At 34.0% G+C, this 17,243-nt stretch overlaps 1 protein-coding gene across 1 annotated transcript in view; it reads right to left on the bottom strand.

Moving 5' to 3' along the window:
• Positions 1-1,704: 1,704 nt before the first annotated feature.
• Positions 1,705-17,243, bottom strand: part of SMCHD1 (structural maintenance of chromosomes flexible hinge domain containing 1) — a 76,822-nt gene continuing 61,283 nt past the window's right edge. The window contains exons 37-48 of the mRNA XM_068671514.1: positions 16,060-16,209; positions 12,321-12,447; positions 12,037-12,156; positions 10,975-11,060; positions 9,834-9,956; positions 9,375-9,565; positions 8,457-8,566; positions 7,065-7,135; positions 5,606-5,777; positions 3,706-3,864; positions 2,862-2,979; positions 1,705-2,122 (exon numbers count right to left, since the gene is read on the bottom strand). Of these exons, the coding sequence (XP_068527615.1) occupies positions 2,014-2,122; positions 2,862-2,979; positions 3,706-3,864; positions 5,606-5,777; positions 7,065-7,135; positions 8,457-8,566; positions 9,375-9,565; positions 9,834-9,956; positions 10,975-11,060; positions 12,037-12,156; positions 12,321-12,447; positions 16,060-16,209 (1,536 nt within the window). The 3' untranslated portion in view covers positions 1,705-2,013. The remainder of the gene's footprint in view (positions 2,123-2,861; positions 2,980-3,705; positions 3,865-5,605; positions 5,778-7,064; positions 7,136-8,456; positions 8,567-9,374; positions 9,566-9,833; positions 9,957-10,974; positions 11,061-12,036; positions 12,157-12,320; positions 12,448-16,059; positions 16,210-17,243) is intronic.

The raw sequence follows: 17,243 nt of genomic DNA, 5'->3' as shown, positions 1-17,243 counted from the left end.
CACCAGTAGTGTACATACTGTTCTGACCATTGAAGCCAAGAGATGAATTTCAAGAGGAAGCATTTCTGATGGAATAGGTATTTAATCTAATCAAATTCAGGATCATCCAGAGGTTGAAGGTTGAGGTGAAGTAGATGCCAGAAGGAAAATAAATGCATTTTAAAAAAGTACTATTAAAAAAAAAAAAGGCACTATTATTATAGTAATGGAGTACAATAGGACATTTTATTACATGGCTAACACTCCATTATGGTTGCCTGGTTCAAGTCTGTAGAGCTGAAAAACAAGAAAAAGGACTGAGGCAGGGATAGCAGAATATCTAGCTGATGTTATATGCCATCTATTTTAATGTTATAAATCTGTTTTCTTTAAGAACAGCACAATTTGATGTCTAAAATAATTTAGACTATTAAAGTATGAGGCTTTGGAGAACCCCTCCTAACCTAGAATGCATTGCACCCATAATTTGAGGAGTTTTATTAGAAATGTCATCATGATGTGCGTCCGTGACCAGCATTATGAAACTTATGACCTGCAGAATGTCATGAGGTCTTTAAATTTAATGCCCCTTTTCAGAAAAAATGTATACTAAGTGCTTATTGCTGAGTGAAATCAGTAGAGAGGATATTAACTTACACTCCAATGCAGAAATTCTTTGAGGGTGGTGTGAACCAACACTTCCACATCCTTAAACAATACAGGGGTCATTTACATAGTATAAAAGTACTACTTGAAGCTATCTAAAGTTTAGCTTTCCAAGTTTTTCAACCAATGGAGCCTATTTTCAGCTATTCAGTCTGAGCCTGACTGAAATCGTATCTTTGAACATGTCTGGTCCTTTTCTACCATGCACATTACTAACCCTCATGATGCAGTTCGAAAACTAGAGGTAAGCTTTGACTCCCTCTTTTTTGTGGTCTCATTTACCTGTTGAATACTTTGTCTAGCATTTTAAAACTATTTCTTAAACCATGAAATATTTAAATTTCCTTTAGGCATTTAAGAAAGCCAAACAAAATCATCATTTTTTTTTTTTAAACCCGGAGACATCCTTACAAAGTAAAATTCTGTCCAGATATCTACAGTTTCCCCAACATAATTATTTTACCTCCTGTTTCAGCCTATTTCCAACTCTTAAAATATATGCACAGTTCAGCTGTAATTTTTTTCCCTTTTGATATTCCCTACTTAAATCCTGATGCCATACTTACAATTACAGTATAATTATGGATCAATTTTTATCTGCTTAGCAGGAAGGTTATTTTATGAGGGTTGTTGGAATGCAGATATTAAGAAGAGTTTAGCACTGGACAATAATATTATTTCATTTGTACCCATGCAATGTCTTCCTTTGCCACTCTCTCACTCCACAGAATAGCCTCGTAGTAAACCTGTTACACTTTTCATACTCACTACTTTGTTTTCTGCATTAAGGAGAAACTTCTGAAGGAAACATAAATTCCCATGCCAACACTTTGGACATAGCCTTAGATACTGACTTCTTGTTAACTGTCTGAAACCTCCACAAATAGCTCTGGTTAAATTTCAATACTTCTTTAGCCCTCTCTTTATTGATACTACAATGCCTTGACAGTTCACCAGTTAAAAAGAGTAACTCAGAAATTTCTCTTCCCCAAGACACCTGAAATTCTCATTTTTTAAACAGTCTATTGGCTTAATTAATGCAATCGGTTATATTGGCAGTGTTTTGTATTGCAGCAGTTTTATTGAAAAGTTTGATTTTTTTCATAAATAAAAAAGGATATATTTAAACTTTTTTTTTTCTCACACATGAACATAAAAACTCTGAAAGCTTTTAGAAATGAAAATTAACTATACAAAAATTAGGCTATCAATGTTAAATACTTAAATTTTTGTTCCTACTAACTGAAATACATTTATATCTTCTATCAGTATAAAAATCTTCATAACGGGTAATACAACATGAGTTATTTCCTTTAACTGAAGTTATTCACATTTTCAATACATTTATTTCCAGCAAATTTCATCAGTCTATGCCTTTCTCTTTCGTGGAGTTCCATTAAGTTCTGAAGAGGATAGTTGCAGAAGTTGCTGCTGCTGCTGCTGCTTCTTTGTGGGAGAAGAAATCCATTCTTCTGAGCTTAAAAAAAAAAGTCACAAAAGCTTATAAATGTTTGATTTTAAATATTTATCTCCTATAACTGAATGCAAATACACAGAGCTCCAGCCAGTATAAATATCATAAATCTTATTTTTATGTACAGCTTCTTATTCTCATAATTGTTTAGTTAAAATAGGAATAGCATCAGGTTAATTATCAGATAATTCAAATACATAATCACTTAAGTTCTGTATGTGGGTAAAAAAAAACCAACAGATATACAAGTAAAAGGATAATTATGTTACATACCTTACCAGTTATCTCAGACAGTTAGCTAGAAAAAGTTACATAAGAACAATCTTTCTGTTCATCTGCCCAGTATTTGACATGGAATCTTGAAAGAGTTTAAAGACCTAGCCATCTTGAATATTTCTAGGGTATAAGAACTGAAAATACCAGAAAATTGTGGGAACATGTGAATGCATAAAGGTGCTAATCAATCACTTCATAAAGGGAAACAATTAGAATTAGTGTGCAAATCTTTAAAACGAGCAGAAACAACAAAAGAAACCTTTACAGGAAATAAAAATTCCTCTGGAAGTCAGATGGGCAAACTCTAATCATTGTTGGTTATTGCACACAAATATTAATTTAAAAAAAAAACAAAACAAACAAAACTCCCATGCAAAAAAAAAACTCCCACCACCAACAAAACCAAACATTTTTCCTTTGAATTCTGACTATGAGACAGTAATGACTACATTTGAAATAGACTTACCTATACAATTTTTTTACCGTTTCTCTTCGCATTCTTTTGGGAGGGATGGGGGTGTCAGATGCGTCTAGCATTATAGACTGAAGTAACGATTCAGTGACTTTATCTGATGGAGTCATACCTATTAAAAAAAATTGCAGGTAAGAACAAATTAAAAAAAAATAATAATCCTATTGGTTATAAATGTGACCCGTAACAGTAGTGTTAAAACTTTCCAAATAATGCTTTAGACATATCATACATTTTATAGTTACCTTATACTTGAAACCGAGTTCAAAGATGAAAAGGAAAAAATCTTTTTGCTTTAAATAAAGTTATCACTGGGTAAATGTTGATTTTTGAAATGTATTTTGAAGCATCACAGATTACTTACTATTGACATAAAAAACATTTCTAACTATGAAATACTATCTTTGCAGAATTAGGGGTGTTTCTTTTTATAGTGCAATGTTTTGATTGTGTTTCCTTAGCAAAAGCAATTCATCTCTTTGCCTACGCAGTCACTTCAAAAAGAATTTCAATGTTCTCTACCACTGGGCAAGCCGGACCAATACAGTTATATAATCTCACATTGGTGAGATCATAGTCTCATGTTCACAAGACACTAACTGATCATATTTTTATTATCTGAGCACATTACAGGGCAGTGCTGTTACAAAACAAGAAGAGTTTTTGTATTCTTTACTGAAAATGAGATCTCTCTAAGCTTTTAAGTAATTTTAATAATTTTCCTTCATAGGTTGAAGTTGTTAGAGCTTACAAGTATGGAATACATCTGGATGTAGTTAACAGTTCTCCTCCTGTAGGACACCAATTGGTCTTAGCACAATGTACTACATTAACATACCCAATTTTTGTTCTATAAGCATGAGATTCTTTTCTTGTTCGGCAAGTTCCTGTTTTTTCTTTTGCATTTCTGGAGTGTTAAGTGACCGTAAGTGTAAATCAAGGTCCTTATTCACACTATCAAGTTTCACCACAGCTGCACGGTATTGCTGAAGAAGATCTAATGGAATAATAAAAACAATAAAACACAAAACAGTAAGTATGTGGTCCTTTAGAGGTAGATGGCTACCAAGTATGATCTAGACAAAGTATAAGATTCAGTATAAAATTCACAACAAAAAATCTTCCAAAAGCACTATTTAAAATACTACCAAAACTTACAGTAAACCAGTATCTGTTCTTAAAATGACTGTAAAGGGAGGCTGAAAAAAATCAGATAGTATTATCGTTTTTTCTTTTCATTCTGAACAGGCATTTAGATCCCAGTAATGTACCAGCGAACTCTGAAAAACACTTCTTTACACAGCACGTTGCTTGTGTGCTCCAAACTGAACTCTCTACCTTTGATGCCATTAAGTGTGCTTGTTCTGCTTTGAGCGCTACAAAGCTGAAGCTTGTATTACTGACTTGAATTGTAGTCCACCTTGTGGAACAAGAGAAAATAGTTTTCTGAGTTTCATTTGTCACACCTACAGCCATTTAAATAAGGCAACAGCAGGAGACTCATGTAAACAAAAGTGCACTTTGCTGACAAACTTTGTTACTCTTGTTAAGGTAACTGACAAAGACTTTATCTTTGTCCAGACACTGAAGCATGCCAAGTAATAAGGAAACATTTCAAGCATGTTAGCATAGACTCATTCATTTTACTTTGTTGTGAGTATGAGGTAGCTTGCAGAAAGCTTAACTGAACAGTAAGTTATTTTTATTTGCCATGGGATGAAAGCATTCACAGTTACTGCAGAATGACAATGGGCACTGTAAATTTTAGTAGTTTATTTCAGAAGTGCCCTGTCAGTGTCATCACAGTTTAAGTAACTACTTTCCTCTTATGCTACAAACATAGGAGGGCAATTCACAACTTATGTCAAGGCTGCAATCCAGCTCAAAGTAAATATTATATAATATAATAATATAGAATTCCTCCATATAGATTTCTTTCCTTTATTCACCATTATTTTCATTTAAATGCCTTGTAACTATCCAAGTGAAATTAAAACATAACCTTTACTTCTACCATAACTGTTCCTGTACTAAACTATAAAAAATTCCAGTTTAATTCACATTTGGTAATAACTGAGTTTGACAACTGAAAATGTGTTCCCAGGGAAATATGAAATGTGCTAAAATCAGCATGCTTTAATCTGTAGCTGAAATGCTTAATATGTTATTCCTAGATGCAATATATTTTTACTGAAAGGGCAAGGAAGGATCTTTTAAGCCTTTTTTTTCTCCCTTAAATGGCCAATGTTAAGTAGTTTGCTCATATATAAGACTAATCCAATAGGAACACATGTCTTCTCTACCTTCCACCCACCCCTCCACTCTGTATCGTACATTTCTAGGAATGCTGTCGTGGAAAAATTTCGTGTCCTTCCTTTTGAAAATTAATTATTTAGGACAATCCTAATTTGTGAACTAGACTTCTCAATGTTTTATAAATCAGTCAAGTTGCTGTCAGAAGCTGCTGTCTTTTAACTTCATTTTAACTTCATTTATAACTTTTGACTTTTGATTTTTTGATTTATGACTTTTTAAAAATACTGTTTTTACTTTCAGGAAATGTAATAGCTCTAGCTTTTAAGAAAAGGGAAATTCATAAATAGGACACTGTAAAAGTCATACTACCTAAAATAACGTTATGTTGAAGTTTTCCTTTTTTTGTTACATAAAGGAATAACAAACATAGTCAAGCAATTTAATTTCAGAAGTTCTTTATTTACATGATTTCATTCACCCACCTATCTGTCCGGAGAAAGTAGAGTAAAGTTTTGGCATGGGTGCTCCAAATACCATTCCTCTGAGTTTATCCATTGGAGGGGCTTTATTCTGAAGGCCTCCAAATTTTCCATTGCTGCGAATTCTGTCTCCTTCCCTGGTCAGCAAAGTAGGGCAATGTGTAATTTTTACAACCTACACAGGTACGAAAAGTGATACTAAATTAGTAAATTAATGGAAAATTAAGTTTTTGGGAATGCTGTTGTGATGCTTTGCATCTTACAACTACAAAGCAGTTAGTTCTTAATAAGGCCATTTTATAAAATCCTATTTCTTAACTTTTGCTTTCAAGTAATACAATAAATATATTAAACAGTGCCACTGCAAATGATGAAAAATGAATGAAAAAATGATGAAAATGAGGAAAACTATTTTGTTTTTTGCCTTTTTTGGTGTGCCCTCAGATTTTACAAGAACTCAAGAGCAAAATTTAGTTCTGTACTGGAAGAAAGCTGATTATCATCATATACTGTAAAGTAATGGCAATACATATTAGTGTTGGTAAAAAAAAAGAAGTCAGCACTTTTTATTTTTTTTAAATGCGTGACATTCAAAGCATCTGAAATTTAAGGGATTTACTTCTGATAGCATGTTCAATAAAAGTTTATATATATTATCTGCGATGGGTGAGGGTGACTGAAACAAATGGGGTGACAACAAGACCAAATTAAATGACCCAGACCTCATTTTGAGAAATGACTGCATATACAAACTCCTTTTCTTATTACAAAAGGTTTAAATCACTGTTCTCATGGTGTAATTTCTTACACTTCTGAAGAAGGGGAAAAAGAAAGATTATCCATCCCCAAAAGCTTACTGGTTTGATCAGTACAGTTCTAAATCCTTATGCTCAATCAGGATTCAGTTGTGACAACCTCATGAGCTGTAACAGAAAGTGCTCAATGTCAGGACTACCTCAGACACTCTTGTCCAGTGAAATTTGTCCCATTAAACCGAAATAAAATGGCTCAGAAAAAGCTCTACCAAGTTTCACATCAAGATCTTGGTCATTTTAGTGGGTTTGAAACTTCGTAAGTCACGATCTCACAGCCATCATGATTTCATGATCCGAGGCACAGACTTGTTTCATTACACAGTCAGGGACCGGGAAAGTCCAAGAAAACTTACATTTAACGCTAAGAGCAAAACTGCAAATGTTTGTCTCTAAAAACATGGTTCCATGCTTCATGTCAGCATTCACAAAATGGAAATTTTTAAATGGAAGTAATTTTGTCAGTGCCAATAGAGAAAGATTCCATTCACTGTTGGGCATCATAATTGACTTATGGACAATAAGCACACTTATAACTGAAGTGTCATTAAACTTAGCAAGTAACCACTCAGTGTTTATTGTGTATTGAATATGTAGCCATGTAATATGTTTGGTTAAAAAAAAAAGTATCAAGAATAACTGAAGCATACCTCTTTTCTGTAATGGTTTGCAGCATCCAAGTTATCTATAATGATGGTGTCACCCAAGAGCATCCCAAACACTGGAAAACAGTTTTTTGAGATGTGAAATTTCTCTAAAACAAAATAACTTAAGTTTTGAAAAATTAATTCTGGGGCATCATTTGAGCAACCTGGTCTAGTGGTAGGTTATACCTGCTCATGGCAGAGGAGTTGGAATTAGATGACCTTTAAGGTCTCTTCCAACCTAAACCATTCTGTGATTATTATAGCTCTTCAGGTAAGTGCAAGAAAAGTAACATATGCATTAACTTTTTCAATGAAATTTTATTCTGAGATAACATAAATATGCAACCTTTTGTTTTCAGTAAATAATTCATAAAATAACTTAGTATATTTAATTGCCTTATGGCATAATTGACTGTATTTTCCACCACAACACTCTCTTGATATCTATTATTTACATTTATAAGGACATAGATAATAAAATCTTAAGTTTTAGGAAACGACAAATGATAACATTTTTAGTCCTCCTTAAATGGAGTTCTTGGTTTCTTAATATTCACTGGATTATTAAGAAAAAAACATTAACAGGTTGATCCAACTGATCTGATCTATAGATCTTCTGCTAATAAAAGACCGTTCTATACAAAATTTAATTTGATATAGCCTTGGGTGAGATATGTCAAGCTACATGGTTTCTAAATTTCTCCAGAAAAGTAATAGCTTATCTGCTAACAGGGGACTCAAAGAAGAATTTATAAGTAAACTCTCTGGCAGCATCTAATGTCCTGAAAATTAACTTTTTTTTTTTATATACATATTTTAAATTAACAATAGACAGGAATATTTTCATACTGGGAAGCTGTGAAGTAAAACAGAAAACTTAATGAACTAATTACAGATTACAACTCTTGATATAAAGGGGTAGACCTACTTAATATAAGCAAAGGAGTGTAAGGTAGGTACTGCTATGTTGTTAGAAAGAGCAGAGGGATGCTGGTTCCCTAAACTGAAATTTACATAAAATCTGAAAGCTTCTTCTCACTCTAAATATTTAAGCACAACAAAAAGTCAGTTACAGTTTGGTCTGAGTGTATATTACAAATCTATGCATTACACATTCTTGAGAGGAGTAAGACTGGTAAAAAAAAAAAAAAAAAAGAGTCTAAAAAAAAGGTCATTTCCGTAATAAGTGTTTTTTCTATAAAACTAATATGGTGGTCAGCTTCTGCTTGCACTCACTTGGGAATTAGAAAAGGCTGCAGTAATTATACAGTGGTTACTGCTGGTATTTGCAAATGTCTTAATGAAAATTACTGAGTGAGTTTTAATTTGTGATTTTCTCTATCTCATCTATTAAAAAAGAAAACAATTACTAACAGTTTCTTTAATATCATTTACCTGTTTGACAGTGCTCTACATTATCTGGAAACGTTAACAGATCTCTGGCAAATATAGGATTTCCAACAGGTTTGAAGCAGATTTTTCCATTTCTTAAGTGAGGTAAAGGCCTAGTTAAAGAGTGATGGAGGAGAACATAAATAAATAAATCGTACTTATTTCATTATTGCTTCTGACGATCTAGTCAGAGATCTAAAACTGAACTGAATGCATCTTAACACTTCCACATTAGGGGACAGATGATCCCAACATTAAGATACCATTTAAATTAAGGATGTTTGGGTGGAACACGGATTTTTAATGACACATGTATCCAACAATTTCATGTGATTAATTTTATGGGCAAGTTTTTTAAAAATACCATTGAGAATTTGGACCTTGTAAATACATCTGCACATCAGGTCTTTTCTAAAAGGCACTCTTTATAATATGAATAGCATCTGCGTAAGCAAATTATTTTCAGGTACAGAATTATGATATTTTCCTTTATCTTCCAGGAAACCAAAGCCGTACAATTAATTCTATTACCACAGATTATATTAGGCAACATACTCAAGAGTTAGATTTCTTAACAAGTTAGTAAATGATTTGAAACACTAGAATTATTAAATAAAGCAAAGTTCCTGCTCTACAAAACATGTAGAGGTGAAGAAAACAGATGGCAAATTGTCTTCTCAAGGGAAATACTGTATTCAACAAAGTGTATTCAACGGTGTTTAGTTAATTAAATATATAAAGCTAGGATTTCAGCTAACATTTCAAGTGACATCACAATTCTTAATATTACAAAGTTAGAAATTTTTAGACTTTGAATCTTTAATAAGAGTGAAATTTAAAAAGAAGCTAGGGAAAAAATATTATATACGTATTAAAAGTATGTTATACAAATGCAGAAGTTTCATCGTTTTTTTTCTCTACCTGTTCCAATCAGGGAGCGTCTTCTTGTAAATAGAATCAAGGGGTAGCACTTGTTGTCGACCTTGAGTTTCATCAAAAATACTGCGAGCTGCTTCAGTAGTCAATGTGACTACACAGTCCATGTCGCTGGCCAAATGCCAGGAGATAACTTTTGCTGCTTCATTATCCTCAATTTGTGCTAAATGTGCAATCTGTGCCATAGAAGTTAGAATAGTCAAAACAGAAGCCAAGACCACATCCCCTTTGCAGACTAATCACAATCCTACTGCAAATTCAGTGAGACATTTAATTCCCCTGTTGACGGCTGTTAGAAGAGCCATGGATGGGATGAGAATGCTATCATTTTCTTAACACTCCTTCTCAGGAATTACTTGGATATTCAGTTGGCTAATTTTTCATCACTACAACTTCCTAGAATTAAAAAAAACTCACTTGAAGGCTCTATGGGAGAAAACTCACCTTCCCTAAAACATCTTGGTTGCCTTTTGGATAGTTTGGGAGGGTACAAGTTCGCCTTGGCTGTTTCATTACTCCTTCTTGATCCAACATCTTTTGTTTTATAAGAGAATCCACATACTGAAGCTGAGAATTGAAATTTGAAGTTAGCAAGCATATATCAATGGGCCAAGTTGCAGAAACGATTACTTTACTTGTTGTCAACCAAGTTCTGAACAAAAGCATTCAGTAATCTAAAACAGACTGTAAATATATATGGGGACACTGCATATTATCTCAGGGGAGAGCAAAAGGAGACACTGCAATTATGACCATAAGCTTATGTATGTATTTATTTATTTATTGAAGAAAAGCTCTTCTCACAAAGAGCTACTGAGCTTCAATAGAGCCAAAACTGAAGAAAGTTGTAACCAGCAGGAAGAGTGAATGTACAAGAATAAACCATTTTAGGAGGTGACTACGCCTGAAAAATTTAGCCAGCAGGAGGAACTTATGTACTGTGACTGCAAATGTTGTATAATTTAAATTTTTCTAATTTGTGATTAATGTCTGTAGCACATTTTTATTTGGTCTGAAGATAAGGGATAATTTACTTTTTTTTTTTTCCCCCAAAACATGAGTAGTTTGAAAACTTGTAAGTTTTCTTTAAAATGTAATTGGATCTTTATGGGAAATCAGTAATGGAATATATTGCCTTGAATCTTACAAACTTACTTTTATATGAGCTTTTGCAGTAGCATATGAAATGCTCTCTTCACTGAAAAAGAAGTGTTTTTTTTTGAGCTATTTGTAACAGAATATATCCAATAAATTGATCAGCCTTTAAAAAAAAAAACATTATTAAAACTAGTGCTATCAGTAAGCCACTAACCTTAACAGAAGGGCAAAAACAAAATCAGGACATAAAATGACAGAGCAGTTACTTTAAGAGATACATACACTACCAAAAATAAAATAAAAATAAAAATGAAGTTTGGCACTGATTCATATATTTTCCTCGTGGTTTAAATTTTCAGGGTTTTGTTAATAGGTGCTTGTGTATATACTAGTGTGATTCGATAATGTTATCTAATGATGCCAACTTCATATTAAGATTTACATTTATTTTAAGATGTTATGGAGTTTAGTAAGAAATGAGCCATACTGTGTTTGTCTGTGGTAATTCAATCTGCTGTTTTCTCAGTTCATTCTTCAGGTGGGTTTCTCTTGTTTCAGCTTCTTTAACCTGACCTGAAACCAATAAAATCAACAGAGAATAAGGATATATCAGAAAGCAGGGGAACATTTATTGCAGAATTTCTTCAACTTTTCAGAATCATGTCACCCACAGCTGATGGTATCTACTCCTCAAAATATTAGCATAAAATATCAGGATTTGTCCACAGAAATTTTGTGATTTGTCCATCTCATAAGCAATTTCAGAAGCTAACATCTCCTTCAGCTTTGCAAACAAATAATTCATCAAGTGAATTGTTTCTTGCTGTCTCTATTCAATTAGTTTTATCTGTATTTGAAAATATTTTTAAGCATAAAACATATAATTGTTCTCTAATTTACTATTTCGAGATACACATAATTCTGAAAACATGAAGCAAAACTTTTTGCCTCTTATACTGAAATTCAGGAATTTGCATCCATAATGGGAACATGCAGTGGGCAAGTTAGAGAAATGTTGGTCTGTAGTAAAATTAAAAGAAACAGACACAACTTCCAACTCCAGCATGCATTTAGTTTTACAACAAAAAAAATCAAAATACATCTATTAAAACAAACCTTCTGATCAATATGATGAAACAAAATATAGTGCAAAGAAAATAAACATTTTCGTTCTCCTTCTTCTCTCCCATTTCCATAAACAACTGCTCCCTTCACACTGCTCTACCATTTAACAGACTTTCACACATCCATTGTAAAGATGGGAGTGCAAGGCAGTTATGGAAAAACGGGATCTTAAACATTTTATTCCTCCTTTGACAATTCTGACAAAAAAAATACTACCTCAAATCAGGACCCTTTATAGGTGGGGTACATGCAGATAACTAGAGGCTTCTCTGCTAATGCAAAAATACAATCATTCCACTTCCCTCTAATTAATGTATCTCCTGACTTTAATGCTGATCTTTCTCCCCCTCCCTATATTGACAAAATTGTTAAATGGAAAAGAAAAATTCCCAGGAAATAGATGTATATATTTGATTGAACTTACATCTCATTTCAGCTACAAGCTGATTAGTAGTATCAAACCAATTTCTGTAAACACCTATGGACTGAGATAATTGGTCTCTTTCCCTTGTAAGTGTTGCCATCTGTTGCTGCTTCTTGTAATCTACATGAAGAAACACATATTTTTAGAAAAAAATACAGTAACACAGTTTATTTAAACATCAGCAAAAATCTGTTAGGCCATTACACACTTTCAAAGTAGCATTATAGACCCAAGCATAGCTGCTTCTAAAGACAAGAAAGCATTTTAAAGTAATTGAAACATACCATTGTAAAACATAAACGACAGACGGTATGGCTCCAAAGGCTTTCTCAAAGCTGGCAGATCTGGCTCAAATACAAGAATATATTCAGTGCTATCTCTTCCAGGACTGTTTTCAGCCAGCACTAGATTCTAATTTAAAAAGAAACAAACAAGCAAACATAAGTTTATGTTCACACCCGAGGTAACACACAAAATAAAATAAAACAATGCTCAAATACTAAGTCTTATAAAATTACTTAACATGTAACATATGTATGATACTACTACTAGTCTTAAGTATCAGTTTGGAAATGTCCTTTTCTACCTAATAAAAGGAAGTAAAATTTGAAGGTTTACTGCTAAGCATTCTGTTAAGAATTAAGATTATTTTACCTGTTTAAAAAGTCCTATTATTTTTAGCTATATATTTTGAGAAACATGCTCAGAAAAAAATATTTTCTGCACCATCCCACAGGCAAGATTCTCTCAGATGCACTCCAGCATGTGAACAAATGCAAACATTAAAAAGAAAGACCAAATGCATAAGCACAGGGAACAAAACCCAATCTATTTCCAGTGCTGAGTTAAAGTTACTGTTGTTCATGGAAGTAGACAGCACGTCCCAAATGAATGAAAAATATGTATCTAGAAACTGACAAGAACATCCCATTTCTCAGAAGTTTCTTTTACATATATGTAGATAAAAGAAGAAATAAAACCCTCCTTTCTTTACAAACAGAAAATATTATAAAACCATAAAGAATGGTAAACAGAAATAAAATTAGTGCAGGTAATATCTAAATGTGCTGTTACTTTGGGAAAGGTATCATGCATAAAATGAATAATGTTTATAATAAAACTCATGTTTCCACCTTTAACGTGTAGAAATTGCTACTCAACTGGCCAAATCAAGAGAGGTGGCTGCAGCCTAAAAGAAGAGATAGATATATAACCTTCAAAGATAGTCTTCATGGCTTTCAAAAAATATTGTAGCTACATATTTAGTCAGGATAAGTCTGCAGCAGAAATACCTTTTCCTTAGAAAATTTATGCTAACAGAAACCTATTATAAATCTATTATACCTATATAAATTTATGCTAAACATTTTCCTTCATTAAACAAGTTCAGCATTCATGATCCTCAACTTAGGGGTAAGCATGTCAGATCATCACTGTCATTACGTTGATGCTAATTGCACATGATTATAGTCCTAAACAAGATGCAACAATTTCAAGGTATTTGAAAAAAAAACACCATTTTTTCCCATCCCCCTCCACTTACATGTACATGTCATTTGAAATGTACATTAAATCACAACCAAAAAATACTTTCTGCATGAGCTTTGTGAGTTGCCTGAAGTCAAAGAACTCAGTGCAAAGTAGACAACTGAAAACTGCCTGAAGAGGAGGAGATAGGATTCACTGAAGTGGAGTTACTGCCAAGGGAAGAGCAGCAAACAGAAGCTACTACTAAAACAGTAGGATCTCATCAGATCACAGTAACGAGGCAGCAGAACACCAAACAAAAAAAAACAACCCAGGAATATATGAGTAGAAAGAAAAAGCATCTCCTTATAAAAAAAAAAACTTAACCAACAAACAACAAAATGAACACCACCCTGTTCCCCAATACACAGGTTGTTAGATTAGACACTGAAGCAAGACTGGTGTATTTATGCCACAATAGCTCAACAGCAGCAGGTTACTTGTATATGGAGGTAAGAAAATGCTGATTTCTGCATCAATAAGGAGTCTGAAAAAATACCAGTAATGTTATCTGAACTGGCAGAGCCCACTGTATGAGGTTGTTATTCCCCTCACCAGTATGAAGTTATAAAAAAAAAGTATACATTTCTACCATAGATATAATAAATGCAAGATTTGAGGAGAAAAACGTTATTTTGGTAGATCAGTAGTGACAGCAGTCCTGCTACCTATACTTGTGTGTTTTTTCCCACGCCACCTGTCCCAGAAAAATGTGTTCACAGAAAACTTTTCTCTGTCTCTGAAACGACACAGCAATCCTTAAGAATATATACAGGAAGAACGGAATTGCTTTGAGGATTGCTTAGAGAAAAAGGTAACTGGCACATGGTTGAGGACATGGAGGCTTTCATCAGAAAAATAGAAGAACCCTGGGGAAGCAGGGAGTAGGAGGGACAAGCAAATAATTTATTACTCTTGAAACACACTTGAGATACAAGAATAACTCAGAATGCCCCATAAATCAATTAATACATTATTTTTATTTGATACCTCCATTCAGTCCATTTTTTTTTTACTAGCCTTTTTTCCATATATATTTTATCACTTTATCAAAGTAGACCTGTTTGATCAACTTGTTCAGACAAAAGTGTTTCCCATACTAACTACATGATCACTGAAAAGTGTTTACCCACATTAACTAGATGTTTCTGTCCTTGATTGCTATCAACAGACAATTTAATTATGCTGTGACGCTAAGCTTCATCTACACAGTTTCACAAAAACAACTGATGTACTGAATATAAAGAAAATGAAGAAATTTGTATGTAGGATCTATAGATTTTATAGGCTCTACTGGGGTTTTATTGTGTTGATTTCCAAGATACAACGTGAGGTTTTGTATTTGTTGCTAAAGCAGTCTGCTTCGATGTCAATCTGCTGGGAAGTTGCTCCCAATGAACAAGGTAGAAAAAGTGATTGAGAAAGTTTCTTTAAAAAGTTGGATTTTCCTTCAGTATGCCTTCAAACTGTTTTAAGATTTCCTATGACTACAGGCTGGTAAAACATGTAACAACCAGAGGAGCCATATGAAGTAGGTGTACATTTTTGCTCTAAAATTCTTACATGACGCTTCAGCCAACAACAACAACAAAAAAGACAAACCTATATGTACCAATTTTACCACATGAATAGTCCTATTGACCAATATGGTCTGTAAGCTGTGAGCACTGTACTCAGAGCAAATGTGTGGCTCTATACTAAATTTGTTCTGATACATTTTAAACAGTTTCTGATCTGTTTTGATGTTTCTGATTTTGTGCACACACGTTTTAGCTTGTGTCTTTTATATTACACTTTGTAACAACTGTTACAATTCAGAGGTTTTCAAAAAATCGATCTGTATTTGTTAAATAAAGTGACTGGGATGACATGACTACAGTGTACAAAAAAGCTCTTTAATCTAGCACAAAGTATGCAACAAAACAGACACTACAAAGATTCAAACTGAAATAATGCATTTTAACAGTCAAGGTCACTAATTACTAAAATGAAGTGGTAAAGTTTTATCTTTCATTCTTCAAAAGAGAATAGGATGCCTTTCTGCAAAGTAATTGGAAGACCAGTTAGCTTGACAAAATATAAAGAGAATTAGGTAAAATTTAATTACATATACGCAGGGAGGTCAGATTAAATGATCATAAGATGTTAAAACCAGTAAATATTGAATTCCAAATTATTGAAATGTTATTTACATATGAAATTTAAGTGAAGAATTAACCTGGATCATCCTGCATATCATAAACCCTGATCAAGTTTTTGAATGTAAACTTCCCTCCATTTGCAAGAAAAATCACTTTGAAGTATGACTCCTCTACATCTGAGAATCAGCAACCAAACAGAGAAGAAAAAATTTATCTACATATCATTAAGGTATGCTACAATATATGCTAAACCTCCACAGACCATGGCTAGGTGTAAGATCAACTCTGAAACCATAGAAAAACATGCTTTATGAGATCTGTTACTCATGTAACTGAGTATTTGGGTCACACTTACAATTTCAGCTGATCCCCTGTCAAATGGGAACTCAACTGCACTGACTTTCCCTTGAAACTGTGGAATCTCTGTATCATCTTCACTGGGGCTCTTAATTTTTGCTATTATTCTGCCAACTAAGTCAAATCCAGTGCGGTTGTTGTATTCATCCTGTAAGTGAAACAGACAAAGAAGTTAGTTTGGAGAATGAACAGGAACCAAAACAAGTCATTTATAGAATCATCTAGGTTGAAAAGACCTTCAAGATCATCAAGTCCAAGCACTAACCTGATCTACAGAGTCCCATCATTAAACTGTTTCCATTAGTGCCATGTCCACACCTCTCAAATACCTCTAAGAATGGGGACTCCATCACCTCCCTGGGCAGCTTGTTCCAATATTTAACCAACTTCCACTTGAAGAAATTCTTTCTGATGTCCAATCCAAACCTCCCCTTGACAACTTGAGACTGCTTCCTTTTATCGTAAGAGGCCTACATCCTCCTTGCTGCAGTCTCCTTTCACGTAGCTGTCAAGAGCAATGAGGCTCCTCTTCTCCACACTAAACAACCCCAGTTCTCTCAGCTGCTCTTAAGTCTTTGAACCCTGCCAGACATCTCTTTACTCAGTGAACTGTACACCTGTCCAAGCCATGAGCAGCCAGTTTCTCCAGGAAAATACCATGGGAGACTATGTCAAGTGCTTTACTAAAATTGAGGTAAATGACATTCACAGCCTTTCCCTCGTCTACTAAGTGGATCATCTTGTAATAAAGTTGATCAGGTTAGTCAGGCAGGGCCTGCCCTTCATAAACCCATACTGGCTACTACTGATCAGTTGACTGTCTCATATATGCTGCGTGACGGCACTGAAGGTGCCCCACAACCTTCCCCAGGACCAAGGTCAGACTGATAGGCCTGTAATTCCTTGGATCCACCTTCCTGCCCTTCGTGTAGATTGGAGTTACATTCGCTAACCTCTAGGCAAATGTGACCTCCCTGGTTAGCCAAATCTGTCTACTGACAGATTATTAAAAGTGACTTGGTGAGTGCTTCTGCCAGCTTCTTCAGGACCCTTGGATGAAACCCATTCAGCCCCATAAATTTATGACTACTCAGAACAGTGAGGAGGCCACTTACAGGTTCCTGTCGGATTATAGCGGCTTCATCTTGCTCCCTGTCACCATCTTCCAAACTCGGGGGGCTG

This window comes from Anas acuta, chromosome 2 (genome assembly GCF_963932015.1).
Source record: "Anas acuta chromosome 2, bAnaAcu1.1, whole genome shotgun sequence".
In the NCBI taxonomy this organism is placed as follows: domain Eukaryota; kingdom Metazoa; phylum Chordata; class Aves; order Anseriformes; family Anatidae; genus Anas; species Anas acuta.
Note: the sequence above shows the minus strand (reverse complement) of the source record. Positions and strands in the feature narration are given on the sequence as shown.